Source organism: Monodon monoceros, unplaced genomic scaffold (assembly GCF_005190385.1).
Source record: "Monodon monoceros isolate NGI ecotype Baffin Bay Population unplaced genomic scaffold, NGI_Narwhal_1 Super_Scaffold_8, whole genome shotgun sequence".
NCBI classification, from domain to species: domain Eukaryota; kingdom Metazoa; phylum Chordata; class Mammalia; order Artiodactyla; family Monodontidae; genus Monodon; species Monodon monoceros.
In genome coordinates, this window is record NW_021703785.1 from 29,632,448 (window position 1) to 29,655,529 (window position 23,082).

Here is a 23,082-nt window from a genome sequence, read left to right on the forward strand (position 1 = left end):
ACGCTAGAAAACGCTAGACCTGTTAGCCTTCCCAGGATACTCCTGGCCTCCTGGTCAATCATGCAATGTCCATGTTGCTGCCTCGAAGGCTCTGTCAACTCGCTTTTGCCCAAATCCCTCAGAAACAGTACTCCCCCCCATCCATGAATTATCTTCCCTTGAATAAAGGACCATCAAACTTGCTACTAAATTGTATCATTTTTTTGTCATTTGTCACAACCCGTAGATACTTCCTCTGTATGCAGGCTTCCTCCAACTTCTCTCACTGTTGAATGTTTGTGTCTGTCAGCCACCACTGCAGGCCTCACAGAGCTTTGCACTCAAAGGTCGGCCGGAAAGCGTGGCTTTCATTTCAACATGTTCTTCATGAGCTGTTTCGGTGCAAACCCTGAGCAGCTGAGTTCTGAGTTAGTTTCCATAGGACAAATCCAAGTAAATGTTCCACAGGCTCTGCTGCTTCCTCTCCTCCACAGAGCCTGCAGGCCACCCAGAACAGGCAGAAGATTAAAATGCATTGCCAGGCTTTCTTCTTTTAATTGGTCTCTTTCTTTGGCATGCTTTTGGAAGACAGTAGTGTGGGATGAGGCTTCAGTTTCCTTCAACTTTACACAAACATGAGTCAACTCTAGCCAGAAGGGGGAAAGAACATAAATCTGTGGTGTGGCAGCCTAGTTCCCAGCGGCCAGCGGGGTTCACAGAAACTGCGAACGCAGGTTACTCCAAGTTCAAGTCTGCATTTACAGGATGTTTAGTAAATCTATGCAAAATGAAATGGAGGCAAATTCCGTGGAAAACCTAAACCAAAGGATACTCAAAGGCAAAACCTTTTTTCATAATCTAACAAGCTCTGGGAAAATTACCTGTGGGACAACAAATTGGAAAGTTACAGAAAACATGCTTAAATTTTTCAATATCACTGCTTTTACGCAATAACTTACAAATAGCTGAAGATGGGTGGAATTTACCAGAATTAATCTAATAAATCACAATGTCATAGATGATCAAACCTTGAAGGGGCCTCTAAGATTACTCAACAGCTGTCAACAAAAGCTCTCTGTAAACTGTACATCACAATACATAAGAGAAAAAAACTAAGGCTCTTCACTGAAACAGACAAAGAAGAGTAAAATGGTTAGCGAAGAATGGACAGTGCATAGTCACAAGCACAAGCTTTGGGTCAGACACCTGCTGTCCCATTCAGGCTCTGACACTCTCTAGCTAAGTTACAGAATTGCTAAGCCTCTATTTTTTTCCCCTTACTGAACCAAATTTTCGTAAGAAGTTTGGCCAACTCCTATGCCCTTCCCATAAGACTTTCTGCCTTTGATGACAAAAATTGTAAAAAGAAAAAAATGACTATGAAATGTCAAAGTGACAAAGTTTGGATACACAGAAAATACTCTTTCCCACTACGCCATACTGCCAGTGGATATATTTGATATGTTTGTGGGCTTAAAAGTACTAGAGAAGAATGGCGCAGCTGAATAGGAATCTGTGAAGAAAAACAGAAATATATGATTGTATTAAATAAGGATGACAATAATTAGTGCTGGGACACAAATTCTACTCTTTGAAAGACACTGAAAAAAAAAATCAAACCACTGGGAGAATTTCTGCAAAACACAACTGATAAACGACTTGTATCCAGAATACAGAACTCTAGAAAACAAATAACCCAATTTAAAAGATGGGCAAATAATCTGAACAAACACTTCATCAAAGAAGGTATACAAATGGCAACTAAGCACACAAAAAATGCTCAACATCATTTGCGTAATAAAGAGAAAGACTCAATGTGGAAAAGTGTCGACTTCTGATAAAGTTAAACAGACACTTACAAGAAGACCCATCAATCCCATGCCTCAGCATTTACTCAAGTGAAATAAAAACCCCGTCATGAATGTTCACAGTGGCTTCATAATTGCCAAAAACTAAAAGCAACCCAAATATACTTCAAATGGGAACTGATAAACTGAGGTACATCTGTTCCAGGAATACCACTCAGCGACGAAAAGGAATGAAGTACTGATACAAACAACATGCATGAGTCTCAAATGCATTATGCTAAGTGAAAGAAGGCTACAAATAGTATGATTCCATTTATATGATATTCTTAAAATGACAAAACCACAAGGACCTTCAAGGACAGAAAACACATCAGTGGTTGCCAGGGACAGGGGGTAAAAAAGGAAGGATCTTCTACAAAAGGTGCACAAGGAAATTTGGGGGAGGGGGGCGGGGGGATGAAACTGCTGTAACTTGATCGAAGTGGCAGTCACACAACTGTCTGCATTTTGTCAGATCTCAATTCACTACCAAGGGTGAATTTCACTGTAAATTATACCTCAATTAAAAAAAAGGTATGAGACACGTGATGTGAAACAGCTATCAGAAATGTTGCCGTTATCTGAGCTGATATGCAACGAGGTTTAAGATAGTGATTCTTAAACTTGAGTCAGTGGGTCCAGGGTGGGAGCTGGGAATCTGTAGCTTTAAAAAGCATTCTAGATTATTTTGATGCAGGTGGTCCAAAGACTACACTTTAAAGTTGTTACACAGCATGATCATGGCAAAAGCTGATACAAATACCCTCTCATCATTTCTTCATCTGAGGGAGTGAGCAGAAAAAACATGATCGAATGCCAGATTATGTATAAGGTCTTTTCCCAACTCTCATCTAAGGGAGCTGCGGATTTCAGATAATCATCTGTTTAGTGTCCTGAACAGTTTTACCAAAGCTGGAAAGACAAGAAAGTAGTTAAATTCATAGACGAACACAGAATAATATGGAAACAAAGGTTAATCACAGAATATCTAAACCACTGTTGTCTAAGGCAAATTTCAAACAAAAAGATAATTCTCCGTTTTCCAACACTCACCCACTCCATTTATAACCTAAAGTAGATCGCTCCTTTTTAAAGAAATAGTATACTGAATTCCCATGTGTAAACAGATAGGCGTAGAGCTGGTCTAATAAAAAAAGGGGTGTGGGGGCAGAAGATTCTGAGCATCACTGAAGAGCCATATACACTAGTCTATAAATCTCATCCCCACCCCATCTTCCAAAGGTCACCATGGAAACTCTGCTCTGCGGAGCCCCATTAAAAAATATTCCTTAAAAACTAAGGTTGCAGGGATAAATGCACAGCCTATTGGATTGGCCAGAAAGTTTGCTCAGGCTTTCAAGAAATCTAGCTAACTTCTACTATAAGAGTTTCAGTAAAATCAGTAAATTTGGCTGAATTATGTAATAAAATTAACACTTACAGTTATTCTGTATGTTTGTCTGGTTTCTTCACTAATATATCCCAAATACCTACAAAAGTCACTAGCCCATAGTAGGTACTCCTAGTCATTGAATGAGTATCTAAATATAAAGCAGCTTATAAACTTCAATACAAAACATATCCCCAGTGAGTCAACCTCTGATTGCAGATACTGGTAAAATTGAATGATAATTGTTAATTCTCCCAGAAAAGAACTGCAATTTTAAAGGACCATTAAGTAAATTAATCTCTAATTAGTCAAAAATATTAGTGTAGATTTTTGTAGAGAGGACTTGCCGAGGTCTATATCTCCCACCAGTGTCCATGCCATTACTCCAAATATGCAGGTTTTATTAGTGTTTAATGTATGTAGGATTAGCTATGTCACTTCTGAATTAAACAAAATCATGGAAAACAATCCAGGAAAAAAAAATACTTGTGCTCATTCTATACCATAAACAAGGCCTTAAAAACCTCTCTAAAAAAGAAAGATAGGTTGCTCTTATCTTGGGCACAAAATAAAAGCTGAGCTACCAGAATTTGATCCAAAAGTAAAACTTCATAGCTTTCGTATTAAAAGCTTCAATTGTAGACTGAAAGTAATAAGTTCAATTTACAATTTTAAACACTTAATAGGTTAAAAGCCCTTGAAAAAGGCCTTAGGTGTAATCACCAAAGAATTGCAGAAAAGTATTACAGAAAAGTATTACCCCTGAATAGTTGTTTCTGTTTTAAAAACAACGAAAGGGGCGGGGTTGTCTTCAACTTACGTACCTAACACCCCTCTTATTGGCTAAAAGCTTTAATAATGCAATGTCTTCTCATCTTTGTTAGCTAGTGAAACAAGGTTTAAGTTTCACATTCAGTTGGTAGCTGCTGTGGAATGCATTAAATAAGGAATGTTTTATCCAGAGGAGAACAAACCTAATCTTCAGGTGTGGATTGATACAAAGAGAGGGACATTCACGGAATTCAAGAGAATCAACACCTCACAAATTCTTGCTCCCCCGCCCTGGTGTTACATTACCTGCTACACTGCCTCAGGTTCACGGCCCCCCTGCAGTCAAAGACACTGAGAAGGTATCCATATTAATGTAAAGAAACCAGCTTCCAGCGCTTGGCTTCTCTGTGTACAACTTAGATGCAGCAGGGCAAACTCTGAAAAATCTGTTTCTGTTAACTATAATTCAGTTAGCAATCACAGAGATCAATGAGTAGCCACAGTCACTGTTTCATCAAGCCAGTCAAATATTCAGTCTGGAGAAAGTCACATAATTAATATGCTGTACTTGACAGCGTAATTTTATTCATCCATTCCATTAACATTTACGGATGGTCTACTCTGCTCCACAGAGAATGCTAAGGATGCTTTTAACAAGAAGGTGGCTACATTTTATATTTGCAATCTTCTAAAAATACGTGCAGTTTTAGGGGAAACTTTCTAAACTTTCCCCTGTATTTTAATTATTACTTTACTTCTTCGAAAAGGCACCATGTAAATGACATCTGTGTGTGTCTGTGTGTTTCACAAGGAGGAGACATTTATGAAGAGGGAGACAATTGATAAAATGTTCTCCCTGGTGGCACAGAAGTTAAGAATCTGCCTGGCAATGCAGGGGACATGGGTTGAATCCCTGGTCCGGGAAGATCCCACATGCTGCGGAGCAACTAAGCCCGTGCGCCACAACTACTGAACCTGTGCTCTAGAGCCCGCGAGCCACAACTACTGAGCCTGCGTGCCACAACTACTGAAGCCTGCACGCCTAGAGCCCATGCTCCACAACAAAGATGAGCCACCGCAATGAGAAACCCATGCACCGCAACGAAGAGTAGCCCCCGCTCGCCGCAACTAAAGACCACGTACAGCAACGAAGACCCAACACAGCCAAAAATAAATTTAAAAAAAAAATGTTCTTTAATTTTCTGTTACAAGCATCATGTCTCGTTGACCACCTTCTTCAACTAAGTGAATAACTCATTCTTTGTTTAAAGAATAGCATTCCAGCAATGAGTGGTTGGGTAACATTTAGATACAGAGCTCCCTCTGAGAAAGCTCACCCACCACCTCCAGAGCTTGCCTCTAGCGACAGAGATGTCTCTGGATTTGTCTCGTTGGTTCAGACTTCCATCAACACCACAGAGGAGAGAATGTATTCCAAAAAAGTGTGTTTAAGTTTATTTTTGGAACTGCTAAGATTGGGGGGGGGGAAGGATGTATCAACCTTAAAAAAAATAAAGCTCAATTTCCTAAATAAGTCTGTTTAAACATTGTTTCATGAAAACATTTGTTTTACAACTGTGGAACCTAACTTAAATCTGGTTTAGAAAAGACTTTAACTGAAAGGAAATACAGGGTACAAATATGTTTGAACATTCTTCTGTTATAATCTAACCTGAAAATAAAATTATAAACAGCAGGGATGGGGAGTTGAAATTGACTCTGAAACCATATATTCGCCACAACTATTTGCTGTTGCTGGCAGATTCGATCCAGTAATTTCAATAAATTATTACTTGTATTTCCTTTATAATTCAATCTCTAGTTTTTAAATATTGGATACTATTTATTTCATTACTCTAATCAGGATATTGTCTGTAAGCTGAAACCAAATAGATCACATCCTTTGAGCAGATTTTCTCTACCTTTCAAAAACCAGGCTACAACCCAGTGAGAAAAACAACACATTTGATTTGAGATGCCTTCATATTTCATTGTAGTTTTGTGAATACCCCAATTCTTGTGTCCAATTTGGGGAAGGCCAATATATTATGAATAAAAGCTAAGAAGTCGGTCCTTCTGTTTAGTTGCATTCTTCCATTGTATTTCACCCTCTGTTTTTTTTTTTTTTTCTGTACGCGGACCTCTCACTGTTGTGAGAGCCTCTCCCGTTGCGGAGCACAGGCTCCGGATGCGCAGGCTCAGTGGCCATGGCTCACAGGCCCAGCTGCTCCGCGGCATATGGGATCTTCCCGGACCGGGGCACGAACCCATGTCCCCTGCATCGGCAGGCGGACTCTCAACCACTGCGCCACCAGGGAAGCCCTCACCCTCTGCTTTGAGTTTGCCAACATACACATACACAGAAGCACTCTGACTTCTGCTGCCAGAGATTGGAATTTTTTCCACAAGTGTTTTATTTCAGTTACATTTTTCTGTAAAGTTCTTCGTATCCATCCTCAAAGTGTAATCCACGATCATTTCCCTGATGGCCTACAAATGCTGGCCATCTGTACCTTCTACCCTCACCTAGGCAGGAAAAGAGGGAAAGGATAAAACCAAAGGGTTATGCTATCAGCCTGTCCCTCTTTGTCACCCAGGCAATAGCTCTCCTGGAAGCTCCACCCTATAGTCACCTGTGACACATGGACACTCTCAGCACAAGGGTGTCTAAGAAGACAAATCTTTTCATCTGGATTTACTAACATTCTCATAAATGTCACTGTTCAAAGGGTGACGAGATAAGAATGGATATCAGATAGATAACTTGTAATGTCTGCCATAGGTAGATCACATTAAAAAAAAAAAAGAGGTGAATTCACCTGGGTGGCCATCTGAGGGAAAAAGCAAGTTAGACCCATAGCTCATGCCTTAGAGTAAGCTAATTCCTGATAGATCAATGATTTTAAAGTATAAAAGATGAATCTACAAAACAACCTAAAGAAACTAGGAGATTTTGGTACTCTAGGAATGAGAAAGGTCCCTATGATACAAAACCCAGAAACCACAAAAGAAAAGATTAATAAACTCAACTACGTACTAAGATAGTTTCTTCATAGGAAAACAGTCAAAACACAAACCAAAGTGCACACACACACACACACACACACAAAATAAAAACTCTTGCAGCTCACATCCTAGACAGAGCCAATTTCCTTAATAAATAAAGAGCTCTTACAAAAAGGAGGAAGCAATATAGTTAACAGAAAAGAAACAAATTACCCTTAAACATATTAAGAGATGGTCAATCTCATAAATAAGATTAATACAAAATCAAAACTACAAGATACCATCTTCATCTTTCTGACAAAGAATAAGAATAGGGGTTAACAGACCCTCTCCTACGTGGCTGGTGGGAGTGTAAACTGGCAGACCCTCTAGAGAGGAAAACAACAATTCAGCTGCTGGGACTCATCCTACAGTTATAACCGCACACACGCAAAATGACGTACGCCCGATGTCATTCGCAAAAGCGTTGCTTATAATTATAAAAATCAGAAAAAAATTAAGTATCTGTCAAAAGGGGACAGGTTAAATAAATTCTAGTTCATCCAGTCAATAAAATACAGTAATTACAAATATTAGATTTTGCAACTGTCAAAAAAATTTTAAAGCCCTTTATGTGCCAATATATAAGGGCGGTCGAGCTATCCTGTTAAGTACCAAAATCATGGAAGGGAATAGTGTGTATACTACGTTTCCATTTGTACTTTTAGAAATTAAGCAGTGAACAGAATATGCAGATTATCCAAAGCATTCAGGCTTCTCAGAAGCCCTGTGAATACTTTTTCCACTTTCTGTGCGCACTTGCCCTGCACTTTCTCACCAAGCAGTGACAACTCAAGGTGATACACAGCTTTCACAGAGGTGAGGAGGGCAGTGCGTTGGCTCTGGAGCTGGAACTTCTAAACTGATTTGATGTATTTTATTCTTTGTCTAAGAGTCTGAGAAGGGTAGGGTCCAAAATGTCTTTACCACAAATTTATCCAACTATAGATTCATTTCTTAACAAGTTTCTAGTATAAGAATTGAATGTTGAGAAACTTCCCTGGCGGTCCAGTGGTTAAGACTCCACGCTTCCAAGGCAGGGGGCACAGGTTCGATCCCTGGTTGGGGAGCTAAGGTCCCACATGCCCTGCAGCGCAGCCAAAAACTAACTAACTAAATAAATAAATTAAAAAAAAAAAAGAATTGAATGTTGCTGGAGAATTAGCTCTCATCTAATCTTTGATCAATTATTTTCACCATTATCTGATATTAGAAGTACAGTGACACTGCACGGCTTCATTAGGGCTGGAAGTAACAAGAATTGGTGTTAAGGTAGCTGGCTTGGGTGAGGAGGGGACACAGGCAGGCTGGAAAGTGTTCTACTTCTCAGCGACAGAAAATACAACAAGCAATAGGAATGAGCCACAATAGGTATTCTGCAGATTTCCTTTAATTGAAGGATATCAGGATGAGTTCAGAAAGCTACAAAATCTCAGTTTCCCTAGTTCAGCCTACTTTTCTGATTCCCATAGTAGTTCAGCCTAGTGTCTTCCCATCTAATCACACTTTTCTCTTAAGAAAAGAAGTCCAAAGGTGGGGGGAAAGGAGCATGGGCGGGGGGGATATATTCCATATTTCCCTACTTCTCCTGGACAACTTTTTGAAAGCCTTTCCCTATTCTAAGGGCTTACGACAGGGAAACCTTCATACATAGCAACCTGGAATCCCCCCAGAGACCTGAGAGCATCCATGGAGAGCTGTAAGGGAAACCATGCACCAGAGATGTTCTCTATACCCTTGGCACTGGGACCACTGTTTCCACCGGATCATGGCCCTATCCCATATCCTGAAACTGACGCCACTGACATTAAGCCTTTACTATATGCAGAGTAAAATAAAATGTGCTATAGGGGAAGAACACCAAACTAAAGAGAAAAATAAATTGTCATCATCACGGCGCTCGTAACATCTTTGGGATCAAAAGCTACGAATACGGGCATGCCGGCCCACACAAGCAGTCTCCAGAGTTTGAAAGCAGAGCAGCTTTCACAAACTAAAAATCTCAGGACATAAGCACAAAGGGGATAGTGTGGCAAGGGCCCTGCGACACATGAGGCCAGGCGGGGCATTGCTAGGCTTTTCTTAATCTTACTCCCCTCTATCAGGCAATCTCTCCTCCCCTTACCATCCACACTTCCTGCAGGAGAATTTTATACTCCCTGCCCTTAGCTCTGCATCTTCATCTCCGATTCACTTCTCAGTGAAGTCTAATTTGTCTTCCACCTGCACCCTGAAATCGCTCTCAGCCACTAGTGAGTTCCAAATTTGTAGGTTAAATAGACACTCTCCAGTCATTTTTCTGAACTTTAATTTGACACTGTTTATTTTTTAATTTATTTTTTATTGTAGTTGATTTACAATATTGTGTTGATTTCTGCTGTACAGCAAAGTGATTCAGTTACACACATATATACGTTCTTACTTATATTCTTTTCCATTATGGTTTATCCCAGGACATGAAACATAATTCCCTGTGCCATACAGTAGGACTTTGTTGTTTATCCATTCTATATGTAATAGCTTGCATCTACTAACCCCAAACTCCCAATCCATCTGTCCCCCACCCACCTCTCCCCTGGCAATCACAAGTCTGTTCTCTGACTGTGAGTCTGTTTCTGTTTCATAGATAGGTTCATTTGTGTCATATTTTAGATTCCACATATAAGTGATATCATGTGGTATTTGTCTATCTCTTTCTGACTTATTTCACTTAGTATGATAATCTCTAGTTCCATCCATGTTGCTGTAAATGGCATTATTTGGTTCTTTTTTATGACTGAGTAATATTCCATTGTATATATGTACCACATCTTCTTTATCCATTCATCTGTCAATGGACATTTAGGTTGTTTCCATGTCTTGGCTATTGTGAATAGTGCTGCTATATGAGCATGTATATTTTTGAATTATAGTTTTGTCTGGATATATGCCCAGGAGTGGGATTGCTGGATCATATGGTAATTCTATTTTTAGTTTTCTGAGGAACCTCCATTCTGTTTTCCATAGTGTCTGCACCAACTTACATTCCCACCAACAGTGTAGAAGGGTTCCCTTTTCTCCACACCCTCTCCAGCATTTATTATTTGTTAACTTTTTAATGATAGCCATTCTAACTAGTGTGAGATGGTACCTCACTGTAGTTTTGATTTGCATTTCTCTACCAATTAGCGATGTTCAGCATCTTTTCGTGTGCTTTTTGGTCACCTGTATGTCTTCTTCACAAAAATGTCTAGGTCTTCTGCCCATTTTTTTATTGGGTTGTTTTGATACTGTTTATTTCAACATTTAACTATTTGTAGGTCACAAACCGTCCTGGAAATCTGATGAATGGTATGAACCCTTTCTCCAGAAAAATCCTACACATACACACACTGCAGAGAGTTCAGAAACCCCCTGAAACTTAATCCTGAACCAACCGGGTCAAGAGATCCCAGGTTAAGAACTGCTGATCACGAGCTTGGTTTCTTTAACAACTTTCCCTTACAAATTACAGTTGACTTTTTGATCAACTAGGGGATTAGGGGCGCCCTCCAGGCAGTTGAAAATCCGAGTATAACTTTACAGTTGACCCTCTGTATACACAGTTCCACGAATTCAACAAATGGCTGGCTGATCATGTAGTGCTGTAGTGCACAATCGATGACCAAAAAAATCCATGTATAAGTGGACCCGCGCAATTCAAACTCATGTTGTTCAAGGGTCCACTGTATTCCACTTCCACTTTGAATCTCCTTCCTGTGTTCCTCATCCTATTCCTACCTCTTAAACACGGCTGTTCCCCAGAGTTACGAATTCAGGTCAGTCCTCTGGTTCAAAACATTCCTCCTTGCTCATCCACTCTCATGATCTCGGTCATCACTGGCATGTTTAGAAGTCCTACATCTGTACCTCCAGCCCAAACCACACCTCTAAGTGTCACACTTCCATAACCACCACTTGGTGGATAACTCTACTTTGGTTAACATCATACTCAGCACGACCAGAATCAAATCCATCCTGCTCCCCTCACCTCCCACTTAATTAGACTGTCTTTCTATAATCTCTCTTTCTTGGTAAATAATACCAATAAAATACCATAATTCCACCTCTGGGACGGCCAAATAACTCCTATCAGGCCAACTCTCACACAGATAAGAACTATAAACCTAGGACTAATATATTAAAAAAAAAAAGAGAAAATTTCTGAAGGCCCTGGAGGAAGAAATGAAAACAAGCAATGCCTGGAGGTGAGTTGACATGTGAAAGAATGAACGAACTATGCTAGATGAGGACAGGCCCCAGTCTGTACCATGCAAGTGGCTAAAATTCTGGTAGAAATCTCACCGTCTCACTGGGCTTCAGAACTAGAGGACGGAGCCCAGGAAAACCACAGTCACCAGAAGGTGAGAGGGAAATTCCAGGCCAGAGAGAGTTAGAGAAAGGAAGCATAAAAACTCCTCCCAAGGGCTTCCCTGGTGGCGCAGTGGTTGAGAGTCCGCCTGCCGATGCAGGGGACACGGGTTCGTGCCCCGGTCCGGGAAGATCCCACATGCCGCGGAGCGGCTGGGCCCGTGAGCCATGGCCGCTGGGCCTGCGCGTCCGGAGCCTGTGCTCCGCAACGGGAGAGTCCACACCAGTGAGAGGCCCGCGTACCGCAAAAAAACAAAACAACACAAAAAAAACTCCTCCCAAATCTCTGAAGGCCCCCAAACCACAGATGTGCAGGCAGATTCCAAGCGCCAGACTAAGGGAAAAAGAGCTGAACTGAGACTTAAGCTGCCACCACCACAGGTAAAACAGAATTTGCAGTTTGAATCCAGGCAAATGAAGTACCTGCTTTCACCAAAAACAAAACCAAAGAAACAAATAAAAATACCACTTCTTGGCAAAATGTAACAGAATTGTGAGTTCCCACAACTCATCATTTATAACGTCCAGGATACTGTCCAAATAAGTTGACATAAAAGAACCAGGAAACAGGATCTCATTCCCAAGGGAAAAGTCAATCAAGGGAGATCCTAAGATGTTTCAGATGTTCTAATTAGCAAGCATTTTAGATACAATACTCGGGTACAGAGAGGAAAAATGCTAATAATGAAAGACAATCTCAGCACAGAAACATAAACTATAAAACTGAATAACAGTAGCAACAAAAAACAAATTAAAATTCAAGAAATGAAAAATAAAATTTCTGAAATAAAAACTTAACTGGACGAGATTAACAGCAGAAGGAAGATGATAGAGTCAGCGAACCCTTTGAAGATACTGAAGATATGCTGAAGATAGATCAATGCAAATTACTCAATCTGAAGAAAAGAAAGATAGAGGGTTGAAAAAAGTGAATCTTAGGGACATGAGGGACACTGTTAAAATGTCCAACATAATAGCATAACAACTGTCATTGATGTCCCAGAAAAAAAGAATGGCAGGAAAACATAATCTGATAAAATAATGGCCAAACTTTCCTCAAAAATTGGGAAACATATTTGGTGATTCAAAAAGATAAGCAGGGGCTTCCCTGGTGGCGCAGTGGTTAAAAGTCCGTCTGCCGATGCAGGGGACAAGCGTTCGTGCCCCGGTCCGGGAGGATCCCACATGCCGCGGAGCGGCTGGGCCCGTGGGCCATGGCCGCTAGGCCTGTGCGTCCGGAGCCTGTGCTCCGCAACGGGAGAGGCCACAGCAGTGAGAGGCCCGCGTACCACAAAAAAAAAAAAAAAGATAAGCAAATACCAAGCAGGATAAATTCAAAGAAAATAATTCCTTGACACATCAGAATCAAACTGCTAAAAACTAAGTATAACCAGAAAATCCTGAAAGCAAGTTGAGAAAAGTGACACTTTGCTTACAGGAGTACAATGATTTGAATTCCAGCTTCTCATCAGAGGCAACAGAAGCCAGAAAACAGAGGAACATACCTATAAAACGCTGGGGAGAAGAAAAACAAACAAACCTGTCCGCTCAGTTTATCATACCACTGGCTGCCAGCATCCCACATCAAAAACCTGGGAGTGAGCTGAACTTCTTCCTCACAGCCAAACCCTCCCAGAGCCACTGATTCTACCCCCTTTTTGGTCTCCCCATTTGCACCACCATGTCTATCCCACCAAAAGTAGCTCAAACCCTCACATCTCTCCGGAATTACAGCAATAGCTGTTTAACAGTCTCTCTGCCTCAGGCTGGCCCCTATGCACTTAGTGTTTCTATCAGCACCCCTGCTCTCTAAGAACACTGAACACGTCACACTCTTGCAAAAGTTACTTGATGACTCCCTACCACACTCAAGATAAAATCCAAACTCTTTAAAAGGGCATTCTCTGATTTTTGGATCCCTTTACGCTCTTAAAAATTACTGAAGGCCCCAAAGAACGTTTGTTTATGTGGGCTTATCTATCAATATTTACTGTTTTAGAAATTTAAAGTGAGAAATTTTTAAAGCACAAGAATCCACAAGCACACATCCTGTTAAACAAGAGAACAATGATATCATCATACACAGGGCAGCATCTAGAAAATTCTTAGCATAGTCTTGAGAGAATTAGGGTGAAAGGGGCAAATGAAATCTTAGTATTGTTTTATAAATAAAAGGATCTCAGGGACCCACAGGGATCTCAACCCACACCTTGAAAACTGCTGCTTTAGATGGTTCCCTCTGGTGTCCAGCTGCCCCTGGAAGCTCCAGCTACCCCAACCTTCAGGGAATTCCCTGAGCACGCCACTCTCTCTCATGTGCTGCACACCCCGTTCCCTCTCCTTAGAAGAAAAGCCGTTCAGTTTCACGTATTCCAGCTAACACCTACCCATGGCCACAACTCTGATTAAGTATTGCCTCTTTGGAAAGCATTTCCTCATCTTTCCCCTACAGTCTGATTCTGGTGTGCTCTATCCTGCCCCATAGCTCCCTCTGCCTATCTGCCTGATGACATTTATCAGACAACTAAACCAAGAAATATAATGTAGGCTACTCGTTTCTGTATCCCCAGAATAAGGCCCAGAATTTCACTCATGCATTGAATACACACACACACACACACAATCCTTAAGAGATACTAATCTAATGAAGAAGTAAATTCAATCATTCTCCCAGTTTGAAATATCAGTACATGGGTTGACAACCTGGCCTACTAGGATACAAGCAAGTTATTCATCCTACTTCCCAGTGTCAAAATTATTAGGAGGTTCTCCTTTATAGTAGAATCTCAATTACCTAAGTATTTCAGACCTCTCAGCATTCAAATAAAGTGAAGAAAAGGAATTTGGGGACAGATGTGACGGGTGACAGGAGTCATTTCTGAGGGTGGAGAAGTAACACTCAAAATACCCAGTAACCATGTTGGGTTACCAGGAAAAAATTCTAAGATGACAGGTGAAGAGCTAAGATGGTCTAGCTCTCATAGAGAAATGAAAAAGCACTCTGATTGGCTATGTTTTTCAGATAAAGTTTACAAAGTAAACAATGAGAAATACTGAAGAAGGAAGAAAATGGGAGGACCAGCAGCAGAGTGACAAGTCAGGTCACTCTGCTGATATGGAACCCAAGGTCACAAAGGGCTAATTGTACCAGGCCGCTTTATACAAGGGACTTGAGCGTGTGTGGATTTGGGTATGGGGGCCTGGGGTGCTGGAACCGGTCTGTATCACACTCTTGCTTGTCAAGGAGGGCAGACGCAGAGAGGAACAGTCCCCAGGCTAAGTTAAACAGCCTACACGTGAGTCCTCTCTTACCAGTCTAGGACTACTTACTGGATGTGAATGGATGTGAATACAGGGAGAGAATGAAGGGACCAGTGTGCTGCCTTTCCATCCCTGCAGAAGGCTGGAATGGCCTTAGGAACACAGTAAGGTCCCAGGGCAGCAGCAACTCTACACCATTCTAAGTGATCAAGAATATTAAATGCCTCATCCTAGAGCTAATGGAGCAGTAATGAAAACACTTTAGGAAGATTTCCACTTTTTAAAGTTTCGAAATCCTGACACAATTAAGAAATGGGAAAACTTCATTTTCAAAAAAAGATTACAATTACAAAATTAAACAGTCACCATAATATCCATCTTCCAAATAGAAACCAGTTTATTGTCAAGTTTTAAAAGGCATTTCGGTGTAAGTTGTAAGCATGGTTTGTATCAATACAAATAACCACCCAAAACATTACCAAATTAAAAACAAAAGTTTGCTTTGACTCCAACTGATAAGAGAAACACACTAGAATATTCTTACACCAAAAATTAGTGGGAAAAAATCCTAATACTTTATGATATATCATCTAACTATCCTCTCATAATTTTCTTTTCATAACGCAGAAAATAGGATCTTAAATAGAAAATATACATTTAATTGAGTAACTACCAAAGCTTGTAAAAATCCCTACTATATTAACAATATTAGCCTTCAACAATGAATAGTTACAGAACATATAAAATGTAGGCCAGGTAGATACAAATTGCCCCTTGAATTAGAAATCTATCAAGTTAATTACTCCACTCAGACTAAAATTTTATTAACTTACAAAATAAGAATCCAAAAGTAAATCTGATCTTTTCTCATATAAAGTTTATAAAATAAATGACTACTTCTAAATATGCAGAATATATTTTAAAAAAACAATTATTATACTACAGAAAAAAGGAAACTATCAGAACATATTTCCTTCTGAACTCTAATTGCTTCTAAAATTTACCTCAATCAAAAAATTGAAAGTTTTCTGAAAGCTGTAAATTTCTAAAGAAATTACTAAAAAATCTAATAGGTTATTCCACTGAAGGATAAGAGCATGAAAGAAAATTTTAAACTACTATGAAGCATTTAGTATAATTCAGAGTAGCCATTTTATTTCCTCAAAAGTAAAAAATACTAAAACAATTTTATTCCATACACATATCTGACCCTCTGCCGTTGTGCTAATTTAAACTCAGTAAGAGAAAGTGCATTTTTACCAGCTTTAGGGCCCCAAAGAATACTCATGTAAATAAGACTTACCATGTTGGCTACAGAAATACTATCTTACTATGATTTTGTACTATGAATGCAGAATGTGTAAAAAACGGCAATGATGAGATCAAGAAAGACATAATCCATGTAACATATTTCTGAATGTTTGGATATATATAAAAGTGTACTTAAAGGACTAGAAAACATTTCTTTGTTATGTCCACGGTGAGCAAGAAGCCCAGCTTGAGAAGAGGTCACATTCCTGTGTTCTCTTAGCCAACTGGAATAGTAAAGTTTAAATTGAAGCAACATTTTAGATTTAAAAGCAATATTTAAGAATATTTATCGGGGCTTCCCTGGTGGCGCAGTGGTTGAGAATCTGCCTGCTAATGCAGGGGACACGGGTTCGAGCGCTGGTCTGGGAGAATCCCACATGCCGCAGAGCAACTAGGCCCGTGAACCACAACTACTGAGCCTGCGCGTCTGAAGCCTGTGCTCCGCAACAAGAGAGGCCACGATAGTGAGAGGCCCGCGCACCACAATGAAGAGTGGCCCCGGCTCTCCACAACTAGAGAAAGCCCTCGCACAGAAACGAAGACCCAACACAGCAATAATTAATTAATTAATTAATAAACTCCTACCCCCAACATCAAAAAAAAGAATATTTATCGACAGACTTCCTACATTCACCTTTGTCTATCCCCAATCCCATTTACCAAATTTAAAAACCAAGAAAAAAATCGGAGTCACCACTGCAGAGCAAAGAGAAAATATCACAGAAAAAAAGCACTGATAAAAGCATCTTGACATAGGAAAGAAAATCAAGGGAATTTCTAGAAAGAAGACTAGATTTTTAAAAATGTGTAGGAAATAGTCAAACCTAAAGAACAGATGTATATTTTCAAAGGAGATAAACCACATTTTATCTATCAGTTGTATATAATTCAGTAAGAATTAAATCATCAATTACTTTCAGATTTTTAAAATAACTAAACACAAAAGCAGTACATAAATCCTTTTTCTAATTGAAAAGAATATTTTTCAGCTATCAATTTCAACCATGAAACATAAATTTTTCCCAAAAAACTATGAGCAGAAACACATATATCTATTGTTGCCTTCCAAAGATATTTAGAAATATCCTTTCAAGGACCAGAAGTTATCTAAATTAAAATCAACCCTGTCATTGGATTCCACATGTACCTTGCAGAGTTGGTAAAAAGAAAATCAAACTTTTCATTTGGTAAATGTTAAGTTCTAGATGGAATACATGAAGACAAAGATATTAACTATAATATTAATTATTCCCTAGTCATTACATTACTTGACTTATTTTTATATAAAAAACCATATTCACGTAAATGTTTCTAATTTTATGAGAAGCAATACATAAGTGTTTTGTATCTTAAACATCGGACATAAAAACCAGAAATGGCCCCCAAACTAAAATATACCAGTATTCACCATTAGTACTGATTCATCACAAGATTTTGAAACTTAAAAAGTTTTTATTTAAGCATTTAGAAGTCCTATTTTGATTCTTAAAGACAAAATAAGCAATAACTAAAGTTGTAGTACAATGAATTTTATGTTACTTTTTTGCATTACACCCCAGGAAGAAGAATTTTTGTTGTTGTTTTTACCTTTCAACAGAATGCAATGTCTTTATCCTGTGTTCCTCAGCATAACAATTTGTAAATGATTAGCTTAAAGACAATTAAAGGTAAATTTAAACCCATTTTACTTTACAGTTAGCATTTGACCCCAACCATGCTAAAACTGGTAGGACTAGCCCTACTAAAACATTAACCCAGGGAGGTAAATAAAAACATCAGCACTTTATTTTAGTAACTTCAGTATTATTATGTATACTGTTTTAAATTCATATTTCTTAAACTGATAGCTTAAAACATATTAAAACTTCAAAATCTTAATTCAAAATTCTATTTAAAATTATATGGATTAAAGAAGCATGTGATATGAAAAGGACTAAAAATTATGCCTGAGGGCTTCCCTGGTGGCGCAGTGGTTGAGAGTCCGCCTGCCGATGCAGGGGACACGGGTTCGTGCCCCAGTCCGGGAAGATCCCACATGCCGTGGAGCGGCTGGGCCCGTGAGCCATGGCCGCTGAGCCTTGCGCGTCCGGAGCCTGTGCTCTGCAACGGGAGAGGCCACAACAGTGAGAGGCCCGCGTATTGCAAAAAAAAAAAAAATTATGCCTGAACTTTGAAAAAAAGTATGACTAAATATTTTACAAATCTAAATTTAAAATACAGATATCTCAGAGAAAATCCTTAGATATAGAAGTCTTATAGTTAGCAATTAAAACAGATTTATTACCTTTGCTATGATCAGGTAAATTATATACACAGTCATGAAGGACATCTCAAAAGTTCACTAGCAAACATCAATATTCTTGTCCCCTACATAACAAGTCATCTCAGTTTACCATCAGCCTTAAAAGCAAATGAGAAACTCAGTGTGTTGGTCCCTTCAAAGACATTATTTAGCTTAAGGATGCTACAAGTGCTCCTTTAAACTCTCAGCATTAATCAAAGTCAGAAAATGTCCAAAAGGAAAAAAAGGTTGGTGGGATAATTAAAGGGAATTAATAAGAGGTCCCCTCTTCTGTGAACAGGGTCAGGGCTTGGTTTTATTCCCCAAGGCCAGCTGCTTTCCTCATAGGGATGTATTGGTCTTCTTTTTCCTAGGCACATACCAGGAAATCAACAATATTCAGTGAGTTAAAATTGAATATTTAAAAACTTTACTTCTACTTTTAATTAACAACTAGAATAATCCACAGGAAAATATTCTCAATCCACAAATGATATTAGGATTAAAATCAGAGGCCCTCAGTTCCACCATTTGGAAGCTGTGTATTAAGTTCTTAAGTGTGCTTCAGTTTCCTCACCTGTAAAATGGGAACTTCATCTGCCACCCTTCCCTAGCAACAATATGAGAGATGAGAACCTGGGACACTGAAATCAACATCTTTGCTCACACAGTCCTCTTTCAGGGGTTAATCATTACCTCCTCAGGGTCACTGTAAAAAACTGTCTAATACTTCAAGTATGTAAAGATAAATGAGAAAGCCAAAAAGAAGCTGAAAATTATAGTCCTTGCGAAATGATCAGTTTCTAAAATTCCATGAGTACCACAGAGAGGAACTCTGGGAACATTAAGAAATTTAGTTTAACACATGATTAAGGGTGAGTTAAGGTCAGGCTTGAGTAGCCATTCAGTTAAACGCATTACTTGTCACGTAAAAAAAGAATTTGAAAACCCAAAGAAGAAAATTTAAATTGGCAGGTAAATGAGAATCTAAGGTTATAAATTCCAAATACAAAACATTTGTAATTTACAATTTCTAGTAGTAAAGCACACCCATTAAAAAAAAAAAAAAAAAAAAAGATTGTTCAGCTGTAAAGGTAACCCTATGTAGTGACAACAATTTCATAGGGTAGGGGGGATGCTTAAGAATCTTTAGTAAAGCACAACATTTTATGGGATGTAAATTATAGCTCAATAAAGTTGCTAAAATATAAATAAAATAAAAATAAAGCATAGAAGGAGACAGGGCACAGACGCACTCTGAACGTGACAGTGCTGGCACAGGGGCATCTTTCATGCCTCCTGGACTCCCCAGCAAGCAGACAAAGGGAAACTAGAAACAGGAGGCAGGGGTTGGAAGTCAGTCCTGGTTCAGAGTCACTGTTTATCCCTTTGTGTGCTCCCAGTGTCTTAGTTACCTTTTCTGGAATTTGGCCCTTTTCGTTACTTCTGGTGTCCACGTCTTCTGCATTCCTTAAAAACTCCAGTTGAAATAGCTTTGTACTTGTGTCATTTCATCCTCCAAACCCCATGAAGCAGGTTTGACTACCATTTTGCAATAAGAAAACTAAAGCACAGAGAAGTTCAGTCACTTTCTCATGGTCTCACTTAGCAGTTTACAAAGCACATGTAAAATTCATGTACATGAATTTTATTCTTGGCCATCCAATGTCAAGAAGCTACCTTTTCTGTCTAAAACTAGTATGTGACAATATTTAATTTAATAACACCTCAGCCTTTTTTTGGCACATACTATATATATATGTATATATATACACACACACACAGTATTACGGGAAACACAAAGATGAAAAACACAGGGCCTCAGCCCTTCAAGTGTTCCCGCATTAGGATGGGAGAGGAAGCCAAGCAAAAATCACTATTTTAAAAGAGATAGCTATCCCAAGACATGGAAGCAACCTATATGTCTATCAACAGATGAATGGATAAAGAAGATGTGAGATATATATTATATATATATCTATATATATACACACACACACACACACACACACGATGGAATATTACTCAGCCATTGGACCTAGAGATTATCATACTAAGTGAAGTTAAGCCAGAGAAAGCCAAATATCAAATGAAATAACTTACATGTGGAATCTTAAAAAAATACAAATGAACTTATGTACAAAACAGACTCACAGACATAAAAAACAAACTTATGGTTACCAAAGGGGAAAGGGGTGTGGGGGGGGATAAAGTAGGAGTTTGCGATTAACATATACACACTACTGTATGTAAAATAGATAAGCAACAAGGACCTACTATATAGCACAGGGAACTCTACTCAATATTTTGTAATAACCTATAAGGGAAAAGAATCTGAAAAAGAATATATATATTATATTATATAGGAATATATATGTATAACTTACTCATTTTGCTATACTTCAATTTTTAAAAAACGCTAAAAGATATGGCTATCTACACTAGAGGTAAAAATAAAGTAGGAGAATAACATGTAGGAGGAAGAATTACTGCTGGAGAGAATAATCAAAACTTCTTAGAATAAGGGATTTGAAGTAAACAGTGAGAAGATTAAATGTCAAAACACAAGTTTGCAAAAATATCTGTGGCCTTGCATTATTAACTAACTGCGCTCCTGGAGACCCCATACTCCCTTACTGACATTCTAAATTCCATTGACAAAGTACCTGTTATCAGCCAACCCTGCTCCGCCCCTGAAAATCCTGACGAGGCGTAAGGCATCTCTTCCACTACTCAGGAGGGAGACTCAAATAAAATTTCGAAAACTCCAGGGAATGGGTTTCTAAGGAATCATGACAAACGAATGGAATAATATTTAGGAAACAAAGGTACCTTCTCCTCATGGCACAGCATGTGGTTAACTCGACAACCTCGGGAGACCGAGGTGCCCCTCTCCCACTGGCAAGCAGACAGCTCTGAAACAAAGCAAAAGTAGTAAAGACAAGACCCTGAGACTAGAAAAGGGGCAAGACAGCAATCACTCGGTCTCCCAGGGCAATAACTGAAGGCACCGTGCCCCATGAGCTGGGAATTTAAGAAGTTGGAAAAAGCAAGAGTAAAAGCCAAGAAACAAGAAGTAAGATTGATATTAAAGAGAAGGGCAGAAACAATGAAATAGAAATCCCATCCCCTGCATGCATACCAAAAATAGAAGTAAATAAAATCAAAATTGGTTCTTGGAAACGATCAATAAGATACACATACCTCTGGGTACTGTGGTGGGATTTAAAATTTTCTTTTTAGAAAGGATAAACTACAATGAGCAAAAAACAGACTAAAATGGAGCAATAAACAAAACTTTAATACAACGTCAGCTCGTTTATTTTTTATCTCCCCCACCAAAATGTAAGTAAGCTCCATGAGGCCAGGGACTTATACCTACTTGTTTGTTGCTGTGTCCCATTAATTATATCACGTGGAACACAGTAAGTGTTCAATAAACATTTTTTCAGTAAATACATAAAGTTTTTTATAAGAATATTACAAACTATTAACTACAATTTGAAAATCTAAAGAGAATGGATATATTCCTGGATATTCCAGGAACCTTATGAAATGCCAAAATAAAATGCAAGGGCTTCCCTGGTGGCGCAGTGGTTGAGAGTCCACCTGCCGATGCAGGGGACGCGGGTTCGTGCCCCGGTCCAGGAAGATCCCACATGCCGCGGAGCGGCTAGGCCCATGAGCCATGTCCGCTGAGCCTGTGCATCCAGAGCCTGTGCTCCGCAACGGGAGAGGCCACAACAGTGAGAGGCCTGCGTACCACAAAAAAAAAAAAAAAAAAGCAAGAAGAAATGAATTTTTAATCAGTCCCTCCCTAAAATGGGCCCATTCTTAAATGGTCCAAAATAGGACAGAAAAATGTACTAAAGGAACAAAATATAATGACCATGAAAAATTTAAGACAAAACTGAAGCTCACTAACGTTTATTTTTAAATGGCACTTAATAATCAAGGTTACTTGTGGGTGACAAAAACTTTAGTAATAATTTCTATCCCCAATGATGAGCTCCTATGAATTGGATATTAATTTTACTTTTTTTTTTAAATATAAAATTATACCTGCCTACCAATACTATTTGAAATCAGCACAGGACGAGTTTGTTTTTCTCACAAAAGGTGACAGAAGAGTAATTTGAAACAATCATATCAAATCTCCCTCAAGAAGGGAAGGGAAAGAAGGGTCCTAAAGTCTAACCTTCTTCACAGGGCAGCCCTTAGAAAGGCTGCCAGTGTGCCAGACCTGAACTAAGCTTTTTCATAGCCAACAGAATTGATGTAACCTTTCCAAGAGCCACACATTTTACATCCAAATGAAAATTGTTGTCTAGGATTTCTCTCCACTGACTACAAACGTTCTAAAGTCTACTAACCACAGGCTAAACATGGCATCTCTGAAACCATAACTATGACAACCAGTTAGTATACAAAATCTGCCTGCATTTACTCCAAAGTCATAATTTAAGAGAAAATGTTACAGTCCAGATTTTGAAATGCAAAAACATCTTTATGCACTAAAAAACTCTGAAGTTAAATTTTTAAACATACTGCAAAGGTGAATAACCACTCTGAATTGCTGAATAGATGGTCAAAAACATGATAAATATTAATAATGTATCTATAGAAAGCCTAAGAGATTTTTTTTTTTTTTTTTTTTTGCCGTACACGGGCCTCTCACTGTTGTGGCCTCTCCCGTTGCGGAGCGCAGGCTCCGGATGCGCAGGCTCAGCGGCCATGGCTCACGGGCCCAGCCGCTCCGCGGCATGTGGGATCCTCCCGGACCGGTGCAGGAACCCGTGTCCCCTGCA

At 39.1% G+C, this 23,082-nt stretch overlaps 1 protein-coding gene across 14 annotated transcripts in view; it reads right to left on the reverse strand.

The window, feature by feature from the left end:
• The window catches only part of LMO7 (LIM domain 7), a 200,725-nt gene that overhangs the window by 156,461 nt on the left and 21,182 nt on the right, over positions 1-23,082 (reverse strand). The window contains exon 2 of one of the 14 annotated variants that reach the window (XM_029209930.1): positions 21,107-21,189. The exons of the other annotated variants lie outside the window; for them this stretch is intronic. Coding sequence (XP_029065763.1) covers positions 21,107-21,189 — 83 coding nt within the window. The remainder of the gene's footprint in view (positions 1-21,106; positions 21,190-23,082) is intronic. 14 annotated transcript variants of the gene reach the window in all.